General features: G+C 37.7%; 1 protein-coding gene and 1 pseudogene across 2 annotated transcripts in view; both read left to right on the top strand.

Annotated features, from left to right (window-relative positions):
- Nucleotides 1-24,287, top strand: part of KIF11 (kinesin family member 11) — a 57,273-nt gene that overhangs the window by 20,224 nt on the left and 12,762 nt on the right. Inside the window, exons 13-17 of the mRNA XM_082339415.1 lie at nucleotides 598-805; nucleotides 2,038-2,210; nucleotides 3,896-4,021; nucleotides 10,705-10,863; nucleotides 15,264-15,370. Of these exons, the coding sequence (XP_082195541.1) occupies nucleotides 598-805; nucleotides 2,038-2,210; nucleotides 3,896-4,021; nucleotides 10,705-10,863; nucleotides 15,264-15,370 (773 nt within the window). The remainder of the gene's footprint in view (nucleotides 1-597; nucleotides 806-2,037; nucleotides 2,211-3,895; nucleotides 4,022-10,704; nucleotides 10,864-15,263; nucleotides 15,371-24,287) is intronic.
- LOC309604671 (heterogeneous nuclear ribonucleoprotein A1 pseudogene) lies at nucleotides 10,870-15,255 on the top strand (annotated as a pseudogene). The gene has a single exon. The product of its transcript is annotated as a heterogeneous nuclear ribonucleoprotein A1 pseudogene (transcript).

A 24,287-nucleotide genomic window follows, 5' to 3' on the forward strand; every position in this document is an offset into this window, starting at 1 on the left:
AGAAATTAAAGAATGGGTAGAAGTAACTCTTAGCTTAAGCGTTAATTGTGAAATTCTATTTATCCACCCCAAATGATACTTCCACCCATTTAAGAAACATTATTTTACTATTTTGTATGAATTTTCTTCACTGGAGATGCTAAGTTAAGAAAAAACTATTCCTAAAGTTTTGAAAATAGAACATGACTTTAATATACTTTGTGGATGTTTAGAATAATGGTGTTGTAATGCTTTACCTGTGGTCATGGTTGAGATTAATCAGTTTTCAAGAATTTAGTATCTTCTAATGAGTATTCAATTTTTTTATTAGGTGTACTCTTCCTAGGAATTAGTAACACATAATGGGGAAAAAAATTTGTGAGGGAGCATAATTACTAAAATAGATTGGCAAAATCAGTTTTCCTTGTCTAGATGGCTAGGGGAGGGGAAATAAACATTCCTGGATAAATTAGCATAAGTTTAAATTTTTCTTCTGATACAATATATAAAATTTACTAGTTCTTATCAGGAGAAATCCTTATGAAGCACAGATATTTTCATTAGACTGCTTTTGTCATATCCATCTTATCAACACTTATTTTTAAAAATCATATATAGTTGCTTAACACAGTTGAAGAAACTACAAAAGATGTATCTGGTCTCCATTCTAAACTGGATCGTAAGAAGGCAGTTGATCAGCACAATGCAGAAGCTCAGGATATTTTTGGCAAAAACCTGAATAGTCTGTTTAATAGTATGGAAGAATTAATTAAGGATGGCAGCACAAAACAAAAGGCCATGCTAGAAGTTCATAAAACCTTGTTTGGTAAGTTCAGGCATTTCTAATTCTAATCTTTGTGTGTTTAGTGTGAGACTAATTTAAAAACTGATAATTAAATATCATAAAAACTCAGGTGACAGTGTCACTAGTCCCCTCCAATGCACACACTATTCAGACTAGGGATTAATGCCTTTGAATTAAAACAAATGTTAGTTGAGTTTTTTCTATAAAACTCATATTACATATCTTGTTACATATCTTGTGTTTCCTTATTGAAATTTTCTGTGCATAAACATTGTCCAACTTTTTTTTCTTTTGAGAATGTGTATTTTGAATGTTTGCTATATTGTCAGAATATGTGGGTATTATTTTTAACCATAACCATTGTTGTTATCTTCATTTAGGAAAGTAAGTATCCATTCGTTTATTATTATTATTATTTTAAATTTATTTATGTATGTATGTATGTACATATGGCTACGTTGGGTTTTCATTGCTGCACGCGGGCTTACTCTAGTTGCGGCGAGCCGGGGCTACTCTTCATTGCCGTGTGCGGGCCTCTCATTGCGGTGGCTTTTCTTATTGCGGAGCATGGGCTCTAGGCTCCTGGGCTTCAGTAGTTGTGGCACACGGGCTCAGTAGTTGTGGCTCGTGGGCTCTAGAGTGCAGGCTCAGTAGTTGTGGTGCACAGGCTGAGTTGCTCCCTGGCATGTGGGATCTTCCCGACCAGGGCTCGAACCTGTGTCCCCTGCATTGGCAGGCGGATTCTTAACCACTGCGCCACCAGGGAAGTCCCCCATTTGTTTATTATTAAAGTATTGTCTTCACTATAGAAAAGTTGGAAGATGCAGAAATGTAAAAAATTGTAAAAATCACCTAGAGTCTAGTCACTCTAAGCTAACCACTAAAAATTTTGTTTATTGATTTCTAGTTTCTCTTCTTTAGCCTCTTTTATCTACAGTAATACTGTGTATTACCTTCAGTTAGAGATTAGTTTTTAGAATATTCTAACTCTTGATTTACACTGAGTTACAGTTTTGGGTCTGATACATCTACAGATGTGCCAAGTGCTTACTGAGTACTGCAGGAACGTATTTAATTTATATTTACAATAATTCCATGCTTATGTAGTGAGCCAATTATTTTAAGCTTATTTGTTATTACAAATTTCCACAACAAGGATATAATTTTGCCAACCTCTTTGAAGGTTGTATTTGTATTTAAATATATTTATTGCCGAGTTTAAATCTTCTTTTTCTTTTTTCTTTTTGGTATAGGTAACCTGCTGTCTTCCAGTGTCTCTGCACTAGACACGATTACTACAACAGCACTTGGATCTCTCACATCTGTTCCAGAAAATGTGTCTACACTTGTTTCTCAGATTTCTAATATGATATTAAAAGAACAGTCATTAGCAGCAGAAAGTAAAACCGTACTTCAGAAATTGATTGTTAGTAAATCTCTTATTTTTGAAGGGTTACATTTGATAAGTCTTCAAAAACAATGTTAACTGCTATTCTTTCATCTTAAGCTTTACTAGACACAATGGTAAACATATCACTTTAAGAGAGTAGGTTTATATTTTTAAAGGCAAATCTCTTCATTGTTTTTTTCTCCCAGAAAGATTAATTTCCAAATGCATATATACAACTTTTGAAACTTTTCACTTAAATCCTGTAACATAAAGAGTAGGAGTTAGTAAGCCTTTTAATAACTAGAAAGAGTAGGTTTAGCTCCACATGAATTCAAGGGACCCATGACTTGTTAGCTGGCTCAGAAATTGGTCATTCATCTTTTCCTCAAGGGTTCTGGAATAGTCATGCTAATGTTACACTGACCCAACCAGGAGATATTAGGTAGTTAATTTTAAAACTACAGAAATACAGAAAAATATACAAGAAAAATGACTTATAGAATTTGGAGAATGTATATAATAATTTGTGGTGTCAGGTATGTGTGGTCAAGCCCTTCTGGACTTTAACTGTGAGGTTGTTTTTCATCATTCTGTAGAAGCCAGCCATCTAATTACACAATGTTGTTTACCTTTTCCATACTTGATTTGTATATACCCTTTATTTTGTAATTGTATCATTTGTCTAGGAAGTTCTTGGTCATCTCACTTTTTTTTCTTTGTACAGGCTCTCTGCCTCCCTTTTTGAGTTTAACAATATTTGTTGAACACTTTCCAAGTGAATACTGCCAATGTTCACTGACACTGCCTAAATTCAGTGCTGTATGACATTATTTGGTAGATTTCTTCAGTCACCCAAATTTAACAAAGTTAAAAGATACTCTGTTGGTACTAACTTTTTGGAAATTGATTCATTCACTAAATGGTAGTCTGTATTTATTGATGTCTTTCTATCAAGCTATAAGCAAGCTTGAGTCTGAGGAGATGATTGCTGCTCCCACAGAATGAGTTGAAATTAGTATGCTCGCTCTTCTTTCAAAAGAAAACCAGTACCCTTTTAAGTATTTACTAATTATTTCTGTTATAGTTCCTCATGCTTGCCCTAGTAAAAGGAGCTTGGTTCAGAATTGTTTTCTTCTTTTTATAAAAATTCCCAATCTACAGTACTTTCTCAACTCTTCTATGTAACTTGACAAGAACAAGAAGAACCTTGACAAGTTCTTCTGATACAATAGGATATAAGTTGCCAGGTCTTCAAATTTAAATACCTCCAGCCCAAGGCCTACTCTTGAAGACTATTTGGTTTCAGCCTTTTTGACTTAGTAACCTAAACTTGTTTGAAATTTATTTCGTTAAAATATAGTTGTAGGTGTTTTTTTTTCTTCCTTTGTTTGCAATGCTGAAATCTTATCAAATGACTGTCATTTTCCTTTCATCTGAATTCTTCTGACTTCTGTTGCATTAGACTGTTAAAAATCTATTGTACATGAAGCAACCATTTTCGTAATTACTGTATGCAGGATTAAGTAATTTATGATGAATATAAACTCTAGTAATAAATAGGCTCTGTAGGGTATACAGAATAGAGAATGGATACGTAGGATTTTAATATGCATGTGTTCAGTTAACACAGTATTTAAGATATTATCATTTATTTAACCAGCCAGATTTATGGAAGTGAAAATATTCTTTTTAAAGAGTTGTTTGTTTATTTTCAAAACCAGAATGTACTTAAGAGTGACCTCCTCAGTTCACTGGACACAGTTTTATCCCCCACTGTGGTATCTATACTGGAAATCAATAGTCAACTAAAGCATATTTTCAAGACTTCATTGATACTGGCTAATAAGGTAACAAATATTCTTATTATCTCAAATTGTTGTTTAAGAAAGAAACTCTATCTGTGGCCACATCTAGAGAGATGTCTACATGCAAAACCCATGGGTTGTGAGAAGGAATCTGGAAGAGGGAGGAGATAGGATGCTCTCTGCCATTGATGTGGTCAGCAGAATCATGGTGAAGAAAAATAAGAGGGAATGATCTTCAAGATAAATATTTAACTTCACATAGTAGCATATATAGCGGTCTATCATATGGTGGGGGAGGAAGATATATATATGAACGTATACCCATATATGTATGCATAAATGCCTCAACATGGATAATAAAAAATCTCTGAAAGTGTTTAGAAATAGTAACAATCATCTCAGAGGTGGGAGTGGGACTGGGTGAGGTTCTAGGGGCTGAAGGGGAAAGGGACTTTTCTCTGCATACTGTTTTCTACCTTTTCTATTTTGTATGTATTCAAAAAAATAAAAATAAATAAATAAATAAACTGAAGACCTTTTTCTAAAATTTTTATTTATTTATTTATTTATTTATTTATTTATTTATTTTTGGCTGTGTTGGGTCTTCGTTTCTGTGCGAGGGCTTTCTCCAGTTGCGGCAAGCGGGGGCCACTCTTCATCATGGTGTGCGGGACTCTCACTGTCGCGGCCTCTCTTGTTGCGGAGCACAGGCTCCAGACGCGCAGGCTCAGTAGTCGTGGCTCACGGGGCTAGCTACTCCGCGGCATGTGGGATCCTCCCAGACCAGGGCTCGAACCCGTGTCCCCTGCATTGGCAGGCAGATTCTCAACCACTGCACCACCAGGGAAGCCCAAAACATTTTTAATTTAAGAAAAGAAATTAATTTTTTTTAACATCTTTATTGGAGTATAATTGCTTTACAATGGTGTGTTAGTTTCTGCTGTATAACAAAGTGAATCTGCTATACATAAACATATATCCCCATACCTCCTCCCTCTTGCATCTCCCTCCCACCCTCCCTAACCCACCCCTCTAGGTGGACACAAAGCACCAAGCTGATTTCCCTGTGCTATGTGGTTGCTTCCTGCTAGCTATCTCTTTACATTTGGTAGTGTATATATGTCCATGCCACTCTCTTACTTCATCCCAGCTTACCCTTCCCCCTCCCCGTGTCCTCAAGTCCATTCTCTATGTCTGTGTCTTTATTCCTGTCCTGCCCCTAGGTTCTTCAGAACCTTTTTTTTTTTTTTTTAGATTCCATATATATGTGTTAGCATATGGTATTTGTTTTTCTCTTTCTGACTTACTTTGCTCTGTATGACAGACTCTAGGTCCATCCACCTCACTACAAATAACTCAATTTCATTTCTTTTTATGGCTGAGTAATATTCCATTGTATATATGTGCCACATCTTCTTTATCCATTCATCTGTTGATGGACACTTAGGTTGCTTCCATGTCCTGGCTATTGTAAATAGAGCTGCAATGAACATTGTGGTACATGTATCTTTTTGAATTATGGTTATCTCAGGTTATATGCCCAGTAGTGGGATTGCTGGGTCATATGGTAGTTCTATTTTTACTTTTTTAAGGAACCTCCATACCATTCTCCATAGTGGCTGTATCAATTTACATTCCCACCAACAGTGCAAGAGGGTTCCCTTTTCTCCACACCCTCTCCAGCATTTGTTGTCTGTAGATTTTTGATGATGGCCATTCTGACTGGGGTGAGGTGATACCTCATTGTAGTTTTGATTTGCATTTCTCTAATGATTAGTGATGTTGAGCATCCTTTCATGTGTTTATTGACAATCTGTATATCTTCTTTGGAGAAATGTCTATTTAGGTCTTCTGCACATTTTTGGATTGGGTTGTTTGTTTTTTTCATATTGAGCTGCATGAGCTGCTTGTAAATTTCGGAGATTAATCCTTTGTCAGTTGCTTCGTTTGCAAATATTTTCTCCCATTCTGAGGGTTGTCTTTTCGTCTTGTTTATGGTTTCCTTTGCTGTGCAAAAGCTTTTAAGTTTCATTAGGTCCCATTTGTTTATTTTTGTTTTTATTTCCATTTCTCTAGGAGGTGGGTCAAAAAGGATCTTGCTGTGATTTATATCATAGGGTGTTCTTCCTATATTTTCCTCTAACAGTCTTATAGTGTCCAGTCTTACATTTAGATCTTTGATCCATTTTGAGTTTATTTTTGTGTATGGTGTCAGGGAGTGTTCTAATTTCATTCTTTTACATGTAGCTGTCCAGTTTTCCCAGCACCACTTAGTGAAGAGGCTGTCTTTTCTCCATTGTATACTCTTGCCTCCTTTATCAAAGATAAGGTGACCATATGTGTGTGGCTTTATCTCTGGGCTTTCTATCCTGTTCCATTGATCTATATTTCTGTTTTTAAGCCAGTACCATATTGTCTTGATTGCTGTAGCTTTGTAGTATAGTCTGAAGTCTGGGAGCCTGATTCCTCCAGCTCCGTTTTTCGTTCTCAAGATTGCTTTGGCTATTCGGGGTCTTTTGTGTTTCCATACAAACTGTGAAATTTTTTGTTCTAGTTCTGTGAAAAATGCCATTGGTAGTTTGATAGGGATTGCATTGAATCTGTAGATTGCTTTGGGCAGTTGAGTCATTTTCACAATGTTGATTCATCCAATCCAAGAACATGGTATATCTCTCCATCTATTTGTATCATCTTTAATTTCTTTCATCAGTGTCTTATAGTTTTCTGCGTACCTGTCTTTTGTCTCCTTAAGGTTTATTCCTAGGTATTTTATTCTTTTTGTTGCAGTGGTAAATGGGAGTGTTTCCTTAATTTCTCTTTCAGATTTTTCATCATTAGTGTATAGGAATGCAAGAGATTTCTGTGCAATAATTTTGTATCCTGCAACTTTACCAGATTCATTGATTAGCTGTAGTAGTTTTCTGGTAGCATCTTTAGGATTCTTTATGTAGTGTCATGTCTCTGCAAAGAGTGACAGCTTTACTTCTTCTTTTCCGATATGGATTCCTTTTATTTCTTTTTCTTCTCTGATTGCTGTGGCTAAAACTTCCAAAACTATGTTGAATAATAGTGGTGAGAGTGGACAACCTTGTCTTTTTCCTGATCTTAGAGGAAGTGGTTTCAGTTTTTCACCACTGAGAATGATGTTTGCTGTGGGTTTGTCATATATGGCCTTTAGATGTTGAAGTAATTCCCTCTAGGCCACCTTCTGGAGGGTTTTTATCATAAATGGGTGTTGAATTTTGTCAAAAGCTTTTTCTGCATCTATTGAGATGATCATATGGTCTTTCTCCTTCAATATGTTAATATGGTTTATCACATTGATTGATTTGCGTATACTGAAGAATCCTTGCATTCCTGGGATAAAGCCCACTTGATCATGGTGTATGATCCTTTTAATGTGCTGCTGGATTCTGTTTGCTAATATTTTGCTAAAGATTTTTATATCTATGTTCATGAGTGATATTGGCTTGTAGTTTTCTTTCTTTGTGACATCTTTGTCTGGTTTTGGTATCAGGGTGATGGTGGCCTCGTAGAATGTGTTTGGGAGTGTTCCTCCCTCTGCTATATTTTGGAAGAGTTTGAGAAGGATAGGTGTTAGCTCTTCTCTAAATGTTTGATAGAATTCGCCTGTGAGGCTATCTTACCCTGGGCTTTTTCTCTGTTGGAAGATTTTTTTTTTTTAACATCTTTATTGGAGTTTTGGAAGATTTTTAATCACAGTCTCAATATCAGTGCTTGTGATTGGTCTGTTTATATTTTCTATTTCTTCCTGGTTCAGTCTCGGAAGGTTGTGCTTTTCTAAGAATTTGTCCATTTCTTCCAGGTTGTCCATTTTATTGGCATAGAGTTGCTCGTAGCAATCTCACATGATCCTTTGTATTTCTGCAGTGTCAGTTGTTACTTCTACGTTTTCATTTCTAATTCTATTGATTTGAGTCTTCTCCCTTTTTTTCTTGATGAGTCTGGCTAATGGTTTATCAATTTTGTTTATCTTCTCAAAGAACCAGCTTTTAGTTTTATTGATCTTTGTTATTGTTTCCTTCATTTCTTTTTCATTTATTTCTGATCTGATCTTTATGATTTCTTTCCTTCTGCTAACTTTGGGGTTTTTTTGTTCTTCTTTCTCTAATTGCTTTAGGTGTAAGGTTAGCTTGTTTATTTGAGATGTTTCTTGTTTCTTGAGGTAGGCTTGTATCGCTATAAACTTCCCTCTTAAAACTGCTTTTGCTGCATCCCATAGGTTTTGGGTCATCGTGTTTTCATTGTCATTTGTTTCTAGGTATTTTTTGATTTCCTCTTTGATTTCTTCAGTGATCTCTTGGTTATTTAGTAGTGTATTGTTTAGCCTCCACATGTTTGTATTTTTTACAGATTTTTTCCTGTAATTGATATCTAGTCTCATAGCATTGTGGTCAGAAAAGATACCTGATACGATTTCGATTTTCGTAAATTTACCAAGGCTTGATTTGTGACCCAAGATATGATCTATCCTGGAGAATGTTCCATGAGCACTTGAGAAGAAAATGTATTCTGTTGTTTTTGGATGGAATGTCCTATAAATATCAATTAAGTCCATCTTGTTTAATGTATCATTTTAAGCTTGTGTTTCCTTATTTATTTTCATTTTGGATGATCTGTCCATTGGTGAAAGTGGGGTGTTAAAGTCCCCTACTATGATTGTGTTACTGTTGATTTCCCCTTTTATGATTGTTAGCATTTGTCTTATGTATTGAGGTGCTCCTATTTGGGGTGCATAAATATTTACAATTGTTATATCTTCTTCTTGGATTGATCCCTTGATCATTATGTAGTGTCCTTCTTTGTCTCTTGTAATAGTCTTTATTTTAAAGTCTATTTTGTCTGATATGAGAATTGCTACTCCAGCTTTCATTTGATTTCCATATGCATGGAATATCTTTTTTCCATCCCCTCACTTTCTGTATGTGTCCCTAGATCTGAAGTGGGTCTCTTGTAGACAGCATATATACAGGTCTTGTTTTTGTATCCATTCAGCCAGTCTGTGCCTTTTGGTTGGAGCATTTAATCCATTTACATTTAAGGTAGTTATGGATATGTATGTTCCTATTATCATTTTCTTAATTGTTCTGGGTTTGTTATTGTAGGTCTTTTCCTTCTCTTGTGTTTCCTGCCTAGGGAAGTTCCTTTAACATTTTTTGTAAAACTGGTTTGGTGGTGCTGAATTCTCTTAGCTTTTGCTTGTCTGAAAAGGTTTTAATTTCTCCGTCGAATCTGAATGAGATCCTTGCTGGGTAGAGTATTCTTGGTTGTAGGTTTTTCCTTTTCATCACTTTAAATATGTCCTGTACTCCCTTCTGGCTTGCAGAATTTCTGCTGAAAGATCAGTTGTTAACCTTATGGGAGTTCCCTTGTATGTTATTTGTTGTTTTTCCCTTGCTGCTTTTAATATTTTTTCTTTGTATTTAATTTTTGATCATTTGATTAATATGTGTCTTGGCATGTTTCTCCTTGGATTTATTCTGTATGGGACTCTCTGTGCTTCCTGGACTTCATTGACTGTTTCCTTCCCATATTAGGGAAGTTTTCAACTATAACCTCTTCAAACATTTTCTCAGTCCCTTTCTTTTTCTCTTCTTCTTCTGGGACCCCTATGATTCAAATGTTGGTGTGTTTAGTGTTGTCCCAGAGGTCTCTGAGACTGTCCTCAATTCTTTTCATTCTTTTTTCTTTATTCTGCTCTGCGGTAGTTATTTCCACTATTTTATCTTCTGGGTTACTTATCTGTTCTTCTGTCTCAGTTATTCTGCTACTGATTCCTTCTAGAGAATTTTTAATTTCATTTATTGTGAAATTTCATTTATTGTATTGTTTATCATTGTTTGCTCTTTAGTTCTTCTAGGTCCTTGTTAAACGTTTCTTGTATTTTCTCCATTCTATTTCCAAAATTTTGGATCTTCTTTACTATCATTACTCTGAATTGTTTTTCAGGTAGATTGGCTACTTCCTCTTCATTTTTTTGGTCTGGTGGGTTTTTACCTTGCTCCTTCATCTGCTGTGTTTCTCTGTCTTCTCATTTTGCTTAACTTACTGTGTTTGGGGTCTGCTTTTCGCAGGCTGCAAGTTCGTAGTTCCCGTTGTTTTTGGTGTCTGCCCCCAGTGGCTAAGATTGGTTCAGTGGGTTGTGTAGGCTTCCTGGTGGAGGGGACTGGTGCCTGTGTTCTGGTGGATGCGGCTGGATCTTGTCTTTCTGGTGGGTAGGACCACGTCTGGTGGTGTGTTTTGGGGTGTCTGTGACCTTATTATGATTTTAGGCAGCCTCTCTGCTAATGGGTGGGGTTGTGTTCCTGTCTTGCTAGTTGTTTGGCATGGGGAGTCCAGCACTGTAGCTTGCTTGTCGTTGAGTGGAGCTGGGTCTTAGCGTTGAGATGGAGATCTCTGGGAGAACTTTAGCCATTTGGTATTACGTGGAGCTGGGAGGTCTCTGGTGGACCAATGTCCTGAACTCGGCTCTCCCACCTCAGAGGCACAGGCCTGACACCCGGCCGGAGCACCAAGACCCTGTCAGCCACACGGCTTTTGGGAAGTCTGAGGTCTTCTGCCAGCGTTGAGTAGGTGTTCTGTAGGAGTTGTTCCACATGTAGATATATTTCTGATGTATTTGTTGGGAGGAAGGTGATCTCCACATCTTACTCCTCCACCATCTGGAAGGTCTCCTCGAAATTAATTTTTTTTTTTCTTCAAAGATAGAAGATCAGAAGAAGGAAATGGATGGATTTCTCAGTACACTGTGTAACAATCTACATGAACTAAAAGAAGATACAATTTCTTCCTTGGCTGAAACACAGAAGCTATGTGAAAACTTAACTGAAGACCTGAAGACAATAAAGAAAATCCATTCACAGGTATCTTATTTAGGTGATTTAAGGAGTGTAAAAAGAAAGTATTATGATCTTTAACTTGATTATCCCTGTTACAGACTGAAAGCTATATAACTAAATTAGAATCCTGAAAATACCGTAGCCACTTTTGCTTATGACAGTAATTAATGTGAAATAATTGAGAGTACTTCTCTTGATCAGTTAATATTTGATGATTTGCTACACGTAGAGCCCTATGCTAAAGCACGATAAGACATACAGTCCTTTTCTCACATCAAGAAGAAAGATGAACTGCAGAAATATACCATCAGGAGTACAATTAGAAGAAAATGGTCGTAGCATTTAAAATGAACATGTATCTACATCTTAACTTGATGATTTTTGTTGTTGTTGTTTTTGTTTTTAATGTAACATGGATAGTTATTCTCTTTCACAAACTATTATTCCCTGCTTTCTTTTACTATTTTTGTCTCATCAGTATCAGGCATTTACATTGTAGTAAATTGATACAATTCTTAATTTTTATTGATACATGTAATTTATGACTTGCTCCATGTAAACTATTCCTCAGTATATGACACTCTAAATCAAAACCAAACCTTCAAGCCAGGCAAGTCATAATCTATAAATATCAGATATATGGAAGATAATTTCTGGTATTCTTAAGCCCTTAGTAATGAATTCTGAAGTTCTGTTAAATGAGGCTATTACTACATGACAGAACTCTTTGGTCAGTGAAACTGTTGACATGGTTTAGTGACCAGTAAAGAATTCTTTGTTTTGGGAAGTGAGGGAAAGGGAATTCATATCCACGTCACCTGAAATGAGAAGGGAAACACATCTAAGGTTTTTAGATAAGAATTAAAGCAACTTTAGCTTTCTGCCCATGGACGCCACCGAGCGAGCATTGTTAAAGTCTCCCCCCCTCCAGGGCCCTCATGTCTAAGTCAGAGTCTCCCAAAGAGCCCGAACAGCTGCGGAAACTCTTCATCGGAGGTTTGAGCTTTGAAACAACTGATGAGAGTCTGAGGAGCCATTGTGAGCAATGGGGAGCACTCACAGACTGTGTGGTAATGAGGGATCCAAACACCAAGCGCTCCAGAGGCTTCTGGTTTGTTGCGTATGCCACTGTGGAGGAGGTGGATGCAGCCTTGAAGGCAAGGCCACATGAGGTGGATGGAAGAGTTGGGGAACCAAAGAGGGCCGTCTCAAGAGAAGATTCTCAAAGACCTGGTGCCCACTTAACTGTGAAAAAGAGTTTTGTTGGTGGCATTAAAGAAGACACTGAAGAATATCACCTAAAAGATTATTTTGAACAGTATGGAAGTGATTGAAATCATGACTGACCAAGGCAGTGGCAAAAAGGGAGGCTTTGCTTTTGTAACCTTTGATGACCATGACTCCGTAGACAGGATTGTCATTCAGAAATACCACACTGTGAATGGCCACAACTGTGAAGTAAGGAAAGCCCTATCTCAGCAAGAGATGGCTAGTGCTTCATCCAGCCAAAGAGGTCAAACTGGTTCTGGAAACTTTGGTGGTGGTCGTGGAGGTGGTTTTGGTGGGAATGACCACTTTGTTCATGGAGGAAGCTTCAGTGGTGGAGCTGGCTTTGGTGACAGCCAGGGTGGTGGTGGCTATGGTGGCAGTGGGGATGGCTATAATGGATTTGGTAATGATGGAAGCACTTTTGGAGGTGGTGGAGGCTACAATGATTTTGGCAATTACAACAATCAATCTTCAAATTTTGAACCCATAAAAGGAGGAAACTTTGGAGGCAGAAGTGCTGGCCCCTGTGGTGGTGGTGGTCAGTACTTTGCCAAACCATGAAACCAAGGTGGCTATGGTGGTTCCAGCAGCAGCAGGAGCTATGGCAGTGGCAGGAGGTTTTGATTACTGCCAGGAAACAAAGCTTAGCAGGAGAGGAGAGCCAGGGAAGTGACAGGGAAGCTACAGGGTCAACAGATTTGTGAACTCAGCCAAACACAGTGGTGGCAGGTCCTAGCTGCTATAAAGAAGACATGTTTTAGACAATACTCGTATATGGGCAAAAAAACCTCAAGGACTGCATTTGAGAATAATTGTATAACAGGCTGTTTTAGTTTCTGTTCTGTGGAAAGTGTAAGGCATTCCAACAGAGGGTTTTAATGTAGATTTTTTTTTTGCACCCATGCTGTTGGTTGCTAAATGTAATAGTCTGATCATGACACTGAATAAACATGTCTTTTTTAAAATGTGCTATGTGAAGTTAGAATTTCTTCATGGTGATGCCAGGTTCCAAATTTATTTACAACCTGCTTGGGTGGAGAAGACATTGTCTTCAGAAACCTTGGTGTAGTTGAACTGACAGTTACTGTGTTGTGACCTGGAGTTCACAGTTTTAAAAGGGTCACCTAAGCAAAGTCATGGAGGCTTTTGGTTATTAATATGATTGTTGGCACATCCTATGCAATATATCTAAATTGAATTATGGTACCAGATAAAGTTCTAGATGGGAATGAAGCTTGTGTATCATCCATTATCATGTGTAATCAATAAATGATTTAATACCTCTTGAGGGAATTCCCTGGCATTCCAGTGGTTAGGACTCGGTGCTTTCACTGCTGTGGCCTGGTTCAGTCCCTGGTGGGGAAACTAAGATCCCGCAAGCTGCACAGCACGGCCGAAAAAACAACAAAACAAAACCCTCTTGAATGGAATGAAAAAAAAAAAGAAAGCAACTTTAAAATAAGATTATTTGTTTCCCTAATTGATAAGCATGTAACTTTTCAGACAAAAGGTTAATATTGGAAATTAGTACAAATGATAGTTAACATTTATTGAGCAACTCACTGTGTGTTTATTCCTCCCACCAATATAGATACAGGTTCTATTACTAGCCTAGTTTTCTAATGAGGGAACTGAGGCCTCAAGTGCATCTAACAATAGTTAGCTCCCCTTATAGCCGTGGTGGTGATTATACTGCCTGAAAGGCATCCATTTATGAGGGGCTCTTCTATATGTTTCTAGAACATATTCTTGCTGTTTGAAATTGCAACAAGTTTACCTTAAACCTGCCTAGATCTTTTTAGGTATGTAGATCAGCTTTTTATTAATTAGCTGTTTTGAAATGTTTAAAATTGGCAAGCAACTGTTTAACAACAAACAAAACGGGACTTCCCTGGTGGTCCAGTGGTAAAGAATCCACCTTACAATGCGGGGGACGTGGGTTCAATCCCTGGTCAGGGACCTGGGATCCTGCATGCCGTGGGGCAACTAAGCCCGTGCACCGCAACTACTGAGCTAATGCAACTTAACTAGAGAGCCTGCGTGCCGCAAACTACAGAGCCCACATGCTCTGGAACCGTCGCACCACAACTAGAGAGAAGCCTGCACGCTGCAAGGAAGAGTCCACACACCGCAATGAAAGATCCCGCATACCTCAATGAAGATTCTACATGCTGCAACTAAGACCCGACACAGCCAAAAAAAAAAAAGTGCTCTTAAAAACATCCTAATATTTAAAAAAAAATTAAAAAAAAAAACCCACCTATGCCATGAAAAGTATTTTAGCATGAGTGGTTTGACTTCCCTGGCTTACAGGAAGCAAGTTTACTAACTGAGCTATTTCTGAGATATTCTAGAACTTGAGGTTAGTGCTGACAAACCAATGATGTAAACTCTGAACACCTGGCTACATGTAGATAAATCTGAAAATACCTGCATTTCCCTCTACTTTGAGATAAGTAAAAATACTGACACTCTATTCATAATCAAAGTGTTAGATGTGTATTGTCAGCTTATGTGTTGTTCAGAAATGTGTTTAAAGATCCCAAGTATGAGAAAAGGTTAAGCTCTATTTATTTGGCCACACCTTGAGGCTTGCGGGATCTTAGTTCCCCAACCAGGGATTGAACCCGTACCCTTGGCAGTGAAAGCACAGAGTCCCAAGCACTGAACTGTCAGGGAATTCCCTCTATTTACATTTTATTAATATGATCCAACTAAGTTCTGTAAAATGTTTCAGCTCTATTAACTGATAATATTTTTGGACTTCTTGACCCATTAGATTTTCAGCATTACTTTGTCTTCTAGTAGTGTTATCAGTTAAGAAGCAACTATGTATATCTGTCAAAGTGGTTCTCAAACACAATGTGACATTTTGGTGTATCTGGTTAGTTTTGAGGTACACGGAAAGTAACTTGTTACTTATAGTTAAAATAAGAAAGTTTGCGAATTATTTACTTTTTTAAAAAATGCCTGTAATATTATTATCCTTTTAATATTACTTCCACAAATCTCCTGTATGTGAGAGAGATGGAGTTAAAGATCCCTTGTCAGGAATTTTTATAATTCTCACCTATGGGAAAATACTTTATATCAGTATAGAAAAAAGTTTAACTGTTATAATTTCAGTCTTTTCCTTCCCCACACCTTTCTTACAGGAACTTTGCCAGTTAATCAATCTTTGGAAGGAGAGATTCTGTGCTTTGGAGGAAAAGTGTGAAAACATGTGGAAACCACTTAGCAGTGTTCAAGAAAATACAGAGCAGTAAGATGTTTTAAAATTCTTTTTAATATATCTTTTCTGAATAAGTTACAGTCTTTATAATCTCCACTTTCCCCCAAATACTTCAGTGTGTATCCTAAAAACATAAGCTACTGTCTTATATAATAATTATTTTATTTTTAAAAAATTTTTTTATTTTTTAACTTTTTTGGAGTATAGTTGATTTACAATGTTGTGTTAGCTTCAGGTGTACAGCAAAGTGAATCACTTATACATATGCATGTATCTATTCTTTTTTAGATTCTTTTCCCATGCAGGTTATTATAGAATATTGAATAGAGTTCCCTGTACTATATAGTAGGTCCTTCTTAGTTATCTGTTACAACAGTTATTTTAAATTAGAAAATTAATATTGAGAACTACTATTATCTAATATACAGATCTAATTCAAATTTTGCCAATTCTCTCACTAATGTTCTTTATAAGAAAAGAAAAAGATTTTCCTCCTGGTCCAGGATTTACTTCAGGATCACACATTGCATTTAATTGTCATGTCTCTTGAGTCTCCTTTAATCTGGAGCAGTTCCTTAGTTTTTGTCTTTTATAGCCTTTTCTTTTTCGAAGAGCATAGAATATTTATTTAGTACAATGTCCCTCAGTTGGGGTTGGCTTTCATGATTAGTTGCAGTTGTCAAGAAAACCACAAAGATGGTATGTTCTTAGTGCATCTCAGATATCAAGAGGTTTAACTTTTTTTTTTTTTTTTTTTAATTTTATTTATTTATGGCTGTGTTGGGTCTTCGTTTCTGTGCGAGGGCTTTCTCTAGTTGTGGCAAGCGGGGGCCACTCTTCATCGCGGTGCGTGGGCCTCTCACTATCGCGGCCTCTCCCGTTGCGGAGCACAGGCTCCAGACGCGCAGGCTCAGTAGTTGTGGCTCACGGGCCCAGTTGCTCCGCAGCATGTGGGATCTTCCCGGACCAGGGCTCGAAACCGTGTCCCCTGCATTGGCAGGCAGATTCTCAACCACTGCGCCACCAGGGAAGCCCAAGAGGTTTAACTTTGATAATTTGGTTGTAATGTTGTCCTCTAGATTTCCTTTGCAATTGATAAAGAACATAAGGGGAGATACTTTGAAACTATATAAGTATCCCGTTCCTCTTAGAATCTATTGATATGTATTTCTGAAACGATTATGATAGTGGTTGTCAAATGATCTTTTTTTCTAATCCCATCATTCCTTCAACATTTGTTAGTTGGCATTCTACTGAGAGGAAGAATTTTCCCTTTGTCCTGCCATTTATTCTTTTTTTAAAAAATAAATTTATTTATTTTTGACAGCATTGGGTCTTTGTTGCTGCATGCAGGCTTTCTCTAGTTGCAGCAAGCGGGGGCTACTCTTCCTTGCAGTGCGTGGGCTTCTCATCGTGGTGGCTTCTCTTGTTGCGGAGCACAGGCTCCAGGTGTGCTCGCTTCAGTAGTTGTGGCACATGGGCTCAGTAGCTACAGCTCGCGGGCTCTAGAGCACAGGCTCAGTAGCTGTGGTGCATGGGCTTAGTTGCTCCATGGCATGTGGGATCTTCCCAGACCAGGGCTCGAACCTGTGTCCCCTGCATTGGCAGGCGGATTCTCAACAACTGAACCACCAGGGAAGTCCCCTGCCATTTATTCTTATTCATTTATTTATGTTAGCATGTACTCATGGATTCTTTTATCCTCTGGGTATAGTCCACTATTATTTATTCTGATGTTCAAATTATCCCAGTTTTGACTAGTAAGAGCGTCTTCAACTTGTCTCCTGTGTCCTTTTGATATGATCTGTCCTTTTTGATCATTTTCTTACTTTCTGATATAGCAAGATATTCCAGGTATCTTGTACTTTCTCAGCCCTAGCTCTGAAATCATATTAATATAAACCAAGATCTGGGCACTAGATGTTCTTTTTTTTTAATTTGTGTCATGCTTTATTTATTTATTTTATTTATTTATGGCTGTGTTGGGTCTTCGTTTTTGTGCGAGGGCTTTCTCTAGTTGTGGCAAGTGGGGGCCACTCTTCATCGCGGTGCGCGGGCCTCTTGTTGCGGAGCACAGGCTCCAGACGCGCAGTCTCAGTAGTTGTGGCTCACGGGCCTAGTTGCTCCGCGGCCTGTGGGATCTTCCCAGACCAGGGCTCGAACCCGTGTCCCCTGCATTGGCAGGCAGATTCTCAACCACTGCGCCACCAGGGAAGCCCACTAGGTGTTCTTATTGCTACTGGGGTGTCATTTCTTCTAAGGCTCCCCAGGTGGACATAGCTAGAAATACATATGTGAATGTGTATATATATGTGCACTTAAATATCTTTCTATTCTGTATTTGTACTCCCTTTTCAGACAGAAACCTGGCTTTCATCCACAATATATCTACCTATTTGCTCAATTTTAGAATACACATTAAGTAATTTCACAATTTCTAACCCATATCCATGATGAAATATATACTTACTAATTAGAGTAGGGTTTGGCAAACTATGGCTGCTGGGCCGGATGCCTGCTACTTCAAGTAATTTTATTGGACACAGTCATGTTGGTTTACTCAATCTGCCTATTTGTTTATGTGTTGCCTTTAGCTATCTTTGACTGCCTTTGCACTGCAAAGGTTACATCAAAGACTATATACCTGTAAACCTAAAATATTTGCTATCTGGATTTCTAAGAAAAAGTTTTTAAGAAAAGCTGATTCCTGCACTAGTGTTTAGTGTTGCTAAATAGCCTCATTGCTTGCCAGTCTCACATCCTTATCATATATTCCAATCAGCTTTATGTTTTCTTTTAGAAGTTTTATAGTTTTATGTAAGATTTAAATCCATGGTCTATTTTTAATTTTTTGTTTAAGGTGTGGGGTTTGTCAAGATTCAGTTTTTTGCCTATAGATATTCTAAACTCATGAGGATCAGGGTATTCTGATATTTACCCCTATTTTTGCCCATTAAATTGTTCCTTCCTGAAGTTCCAAACAGGTCTGCTGGCCACAAATGCTATTTTCCTTTGTCTGAGAATATCTTGATTTTCCTTTCATTCCTGAAAAATATTTTCACTGGCTATAGAATTCTGGGTTGACGGGTCTTTTCTTTCAGCACCTGGAATATGTTGTTTCATTTCCTTTTGGTCTCCATGAGATGAGAAATCCCATCATTTGAATCCATGTATTCAAATGATTGTTCGCCTATAGGCAATTTCTCTGTAGCTGCCTTCAAGGTTTTTTCTTTGTCCTTAGTTTTTAGAAGTTTGATTATATTGTGTCTTCTTATGTATTTCTTTGAGTTAATCCAATTTGGGTTTGCTCAGCTTCTTGAATCTGTAGACTTATGCCTTTCACCAAACTTGGAAATTTTCATCCATTCTTTCTTTTCTTTTTTTTTTTTAAACCAAGAATTGTTTGTCTGTTTGTTTGTTTTTTGGTGGCACTGCTTGGCTTGTGGGATCTTAGTTCCCTAACCAGGGATTTAACCCAGGCCACAGTGGTGAAAGCACTGAGTCCTAACCACTGGACCACCAGGGAATTCCGTTCATTATTTCTTTGAACATTTTTTCAGCCTTATATTTTTCTCCTCTGCTTCTAGAACTATGATGACACAAATGTTAGATCTTTTATTATGGTCCCATAGGTCTCTGAGGCTATAGATACTAGTCTATTTTCTCTTCGTTGATTGATTGAATAAATCCTGTAATCTGTCTTTGTCTTTATGTCCACTGACCCTTCCTTTGTCATCTCTAACCTAGGTTGAACCCATTCAGTGAGGTGTTTTATTTCAGTTACCATGTTTTTCAGTTTTATAATTTTCATTTGCTTCTTTTTTTAAAATTCTCTTCTATTTCTTTGTTAAGATTCTCTCTTTTTTTTTTTTCTAGATGTGTTTTCTTTTTTTTTTGGCTGCACCTCGCAGCCTGTGGGATCTTAGTTCCCCGACCACGGATTGAACCCAGGCCCTTGGCAGTGAGAGCATGGAGTCTTAACCACTGGACCGCCAGGGAATTTCCTTTAGATGTGGGGTTTTTTCTTTTTTTGAATTTTTATTTTATTTATTTTTTCATACAGCAGGTTCTTATTAGTCATCAATCTTATACACATCAGTGTATACATGTCAATCCCAATCGCCCAATTCATCACACCACCATCCCCAACCCCCCACGGCTTTCCCCCCTTGGTGTCCATACGTTTGTTCTCTACAACTGTGTCTCAACTTCTGCCCTGCAAACCGGTTCATCTGTACCATTTTTCTAGGTTCCACATACATGCGTTAATATACGATATTTGTTTTTCTCTTTCTGACTTACTACACTCTGTATGACAGTCTCTAGATCCACTCACATCTCAACAAATGACCCAATATTGTTCCTTTCTATGGCTGAGTAATATTCCATTGTATATATGTACCACAACGTCTTTATCCATTCGTCTGTCGATGGGCATTTAGGTTACTTCCATGAACTGGCTATTGTAAATAGTGCTGCAGTGAACATTGGGGTGCATGCGTCTTTTTGAATTATGGTTTTCTCTGGGTATATGCCCAGTAGTGGGATTGCTGGATCATACGGTAATTCTATTTTTAGTTTTGTTTTTTGTTTTTTTATAAATTTATTTATTTATTTATTCATTTCTGGCTGTGTTGGGTCTTCGTTTCTGTGTGAGGGCTCTCTCCAGTTCCGGCAAGCGGGGGCCACTCACCATCGCGGTGCACGGGCCTCCCACCATTGCGGCCTCTCCTGCTGCGGAGCACAGGCTCCAGACGCACAGGCTCAGCAGCCGTGCCTCATGGGCCCAGTGGCTCCGCGGCACGTGGGATCCTCCCAGACCAGGGCTCGAGCCCGTCTCCCCCGCACCGGCAGGCAGACTCCCAACCACTGCGCCACCAGGGAAGCCCTATTTTTAGTTTTTTAAGGAACCTCCATACTGTTCTCCATAGTAGCTGTATCAATTTACATTCCCACCAACAGTGCAAGAGGGTTCCCTTTTCTCCACACCCTCTCCAGCATTTGTTGTTTGTAGATTTTCTGATGATGCCCATTCTAACTGGGGTGAGGTGATACCTCATTGTAGTTTTGATTTGCATTTCTCTAATAATTAGTGATGTTGAGCAGCTTTTCATGTGCTTCTTGGCCATCTGTATGTCTTCTTTGGAGAAATGTCTATTTAGGTCTTCTGCCCATTTTTGGATTGGGTTGATTGTTTCTTTAATATTGAGCTGCATGAGCTGTTTATATATTTTGGAGATTAATCCTTTGTCCGTTGATTCGTTTGCAAATATTTTCTCCCATTCTGAGGTTGCCTTTTCGTCTTCTTTATGGTTTCCTTTGCTGTGCAAAAGCTTTGAAGTTTTATTAGGTCCCATTTGTTTATTTTTGTTTTTATTTCCATTACTCTAGGAGGTGGATCAAAAAAGATCTTGCTGTGATTTATGTCAAAGAGTGTTCTTCCTATGTTTTCCTCTAAGAGTTTTATGGTGTCCAGTCTTACATTTAGGTCTTTAATCCATTTTGAGTTTATTTTTGTGTATGGTGTTAGGGAGTGTTCTAATTTCATTCTTTTACATGTAGCTGTCTAGTTTTCCCAGCACCACTTATTGAAGTGGCTGTTTTTTCTCCATTGTGTATTCTTGCCTACTTTATCAAAGATAAGGTGACCATTTGTGCGTGGGTTTATCTCTGGGATTTCTATCCTGTTCCATTGGTCTATATTTCTGTTTTTGTGCCAGTACCACACTGTCTTCATTAATGTAGCTTTGTAGTATAGTCAGAAGTCAGGGAGCCTGATTCCTCCAGCTCCGTTTTTCTTTCTGAAGATTGCTTTGGGTATTCGGGATCTTTTGTGTTTCCATACAAATTGTGAAATTTTTTGTTCTAGTTCTGTGAAAAATGCCATTGGTAGTTTGATAGGGATTGCATTGAATCTGTAGATTGCTTTGGGTAGTAGAGTCATTTTCACAATGTTGATTCTTCCATTCCAAGAACATGGCATATCTCTCCATCTGTTGGTATCATCTTTAATTTCTTTCATCAGTGTCTTACAGTTTTCTACATACAGGTTTTTTGTCTCCTTAGGTAGGTTTATTCCTAGGTATTTTATTCTTTTTGTTGCAGTGGTAAATGGGAGTGTTTCCTTAATTTCTCTTTCAGATTTTTCATCATTAGTGTGTAGGAATGCAAGAGATTTCTGGGCATTAATTTTGTATCCTGGAACTTTACCAGATTCATTGATTAGCTGTAGTAGTTTTCTGGTGGCATCTTTAGGATTCTCTATGTATAGTATCATGTCATCTGCAAACAGTGACAGTTTTACTTCTTCTTTTCCAATTTGTATTCCTTTTATTTCTTTTTATTCTCTGATTGCCGTGGCTAGGGCTTCCAAAACTATGTTGAGTGAGAGTGGACATCCTTGCCTTGTTCCTGATCTTAGAGGAAATGCTTTCAGTTTTTCACCATTGAGAATGATGTTTGCTGTGGTTTTGTTGTATATGGCCTTTATTATGTTGAGGTAGATTCCCTCTATGCCCACTTTCTGGAGAGTTTTTATCATAAATGGGTGTTGAATTTTGTCAAAAGCTTTTTCTGCATCTATCGAGATGATCATATGGTTTTTATTCTTCAATTTGTTAATATGGTGTATCACATTGATTGATTTGCGTATATTGGAGAATCCTTGCATCCCTGGGATAAATCCCACTTGATTGTGGTGTATGATCCTTTTAATGTGTTGTTGGACTCTGTTTGCTAGGATTTTGTTGAGGATTTTTGCATCTATATTCATCAGTGATATTGGTCTGTAATTTTCTTTTTTTGTAGTATCTGTGTGGTTTTGGTATCAGGGTGATGGTGGCCTCATAGAATGAGTTTGGGAGTGTTCCTTCCCCTGCAATTTTTTGGAAGAGTTTGAGAAGGATGGGTGTTATCTCTTCTCTAAATGTTTGATAGAATTCACCTGTGAAGCCATCTGGTCCTGGACTTTTGTTTGTTGGAAGATTTTAAATCAGTTTCAATTTCATTACTTGTGATTTGTCTGTTCATATTTTCTATTTCTTCCTGGTTCAGTCTTGGAAGGTTATACCTTTCTAAGAATTTGTCCATTTCTTCCAGGTAGTCCATTTTATTGGCATAGAGTTGCTTGTAGTAGTCTCTTAGGATGCTTTGTATTTCTGCAGTGTCTGTTGTAACTTCTTCTTACATTTCTAATTTTATTGATTTGAGTCCTCTCCTTCTTTTTCTTGATGACTCTGGCTAATGGTTTATCAATTTGGTTTATCCTCTCAAAGAACCAGCTTTTAGTTTTATTGATCTTTGCTATTGTTTTCTTTGTTTCTATTTCATTTATTTCTGCTCTGATCTTTATGATTTCTTTCCTTCTGCTAACTTTGGGTTTTGTTTGTTCTTCTTTCTCTAGTTCCTTTACGTGTAAGGTTAGATTGTTTATTTGAGATTTTTCTTGTCTCTTGAGATAGGCTTGTATACCTATAAACGTCCCTCTTAGAACTGCTTTTGCTGCATCCCATAGGTTTTGGATCGTCGTGTTTTCATTGTCATTTGTCTCTAGGTATTTTTTGATTTCCTCTTTGATTTTGATTTCCTCTTCAGTGATCTCTTGGTTATTTAGTAACATTGTTTATTTAGCCTCCATGTGTTTGTGTTTTTTACATTTTTTCCCCTGTAATTCATTTCTAATCTCATAACGTTGTGGTCAGAAAAGATGCTTGATATGATTTCAATTTTCTTAAATTTACTGAGGCTTGATTTGTGACCCAAGGTGGGATCTATCCTGGAGAATGTTCCGTGCGCACTTGAGAAGGAAGTGTAATCTGCTGTTTTTGGATGGAATGTCCTATAAATATCAATTAAATCTATCTGGTCTATTGTGTCATTTAAAGCTTCTGTCTCCTTATTTATTTTCATTTTGGATGATCCGTCCATTGGTGTAAGTGAGGTGTTAAAGTACCCCACTATTATTGTGTTACTGTCGATTTCCTCTTTTAGAGCTGTTAGCAGTTGCCTTATGTATTGAGGTGCTCCTATGTTGGGTGCATTTATAATTATAATTGTTATATCTTCTTCTTGGATTGATCCCTTGATCATTATGTAGTGTCCTTCCTTGTCTCCTGTAACATTCTTTATTTTAAAGTCTATTTTATCTGATATGAGTATTGCTACTCCAGCTTTCTTTTGATTTCCATTTGCATGGAATATCTTTTTCCATCCCCTCACTTTCAGTCTGTATGTGTCCCGAGGTCTGATGTGGGTCTCTTGTAGACAGCATATATGTGGGTCTTGTTTTTGTATCCATTCAGCAAGCCTGTGTCTTTTGGTTGGAGCATTTAATCCATTCACATTTAAGGTAATTATAGATATGTATGTTCCTATGACCATTTTCTTAATTGTTTTGGGCTTGTTTTTGTAGGTCCTTTTCTTCTCTTGTGTGTCCCACTTAGAGAAGTTCCTTTAGCACTTGTTGTAGAGCTGGTTTGGTGGTGCTGAATTCTCTTAGCTTTTCCTTGTCTGTAAAGCTTTTGATTTCTCCATCGAATCTGAATGAGATCCTTGCCGGGTAGAGTAATCTTGGTTGTAGGTTCTTCCCTTTCATCACTTTAAGTATATCATGCCACTCCCTTCTGGCTTGTAGAGTTTCTGCTGAGAAATCAGCTGTTAACCTTATGGGAGTTCCCTTGTATGTTATTTGTCGTTTTTCCCTTGCTGCTTTCAATAATTTTTCTTTGTGTTTAATTTTTGCCAATTTGATTACTATGTGCCTCGGTGTGTTTCTCCTTGGGTTTATCCTGTATGGGACTCTCTGCGCTTCCTGGACTTGGGTGGCTATTTCCTTTCCCATGTTAGGGAAGTTTTCGACTATAATCTCTTCAAGTATTTTCTCTGGTCCATTCTCTCTCTCTTCTCCTCCTGGGACCCCTATAATGCGAATGTTGTTGCATTTAATGTT

This window comes from Balaenoptera borealis (genome assembly GCF_965194805.1).
Source record: "Balaenoptera borealis genome assembly, chromosome: 10".
Taxonomy (NCBI): domain Eukaryota; kingdom Metazoa; phylum Chordata; class Mammalia; order Artiodactyla; family Balaenopteridae; genus Balaenoptera; species Balaenoptera borealis.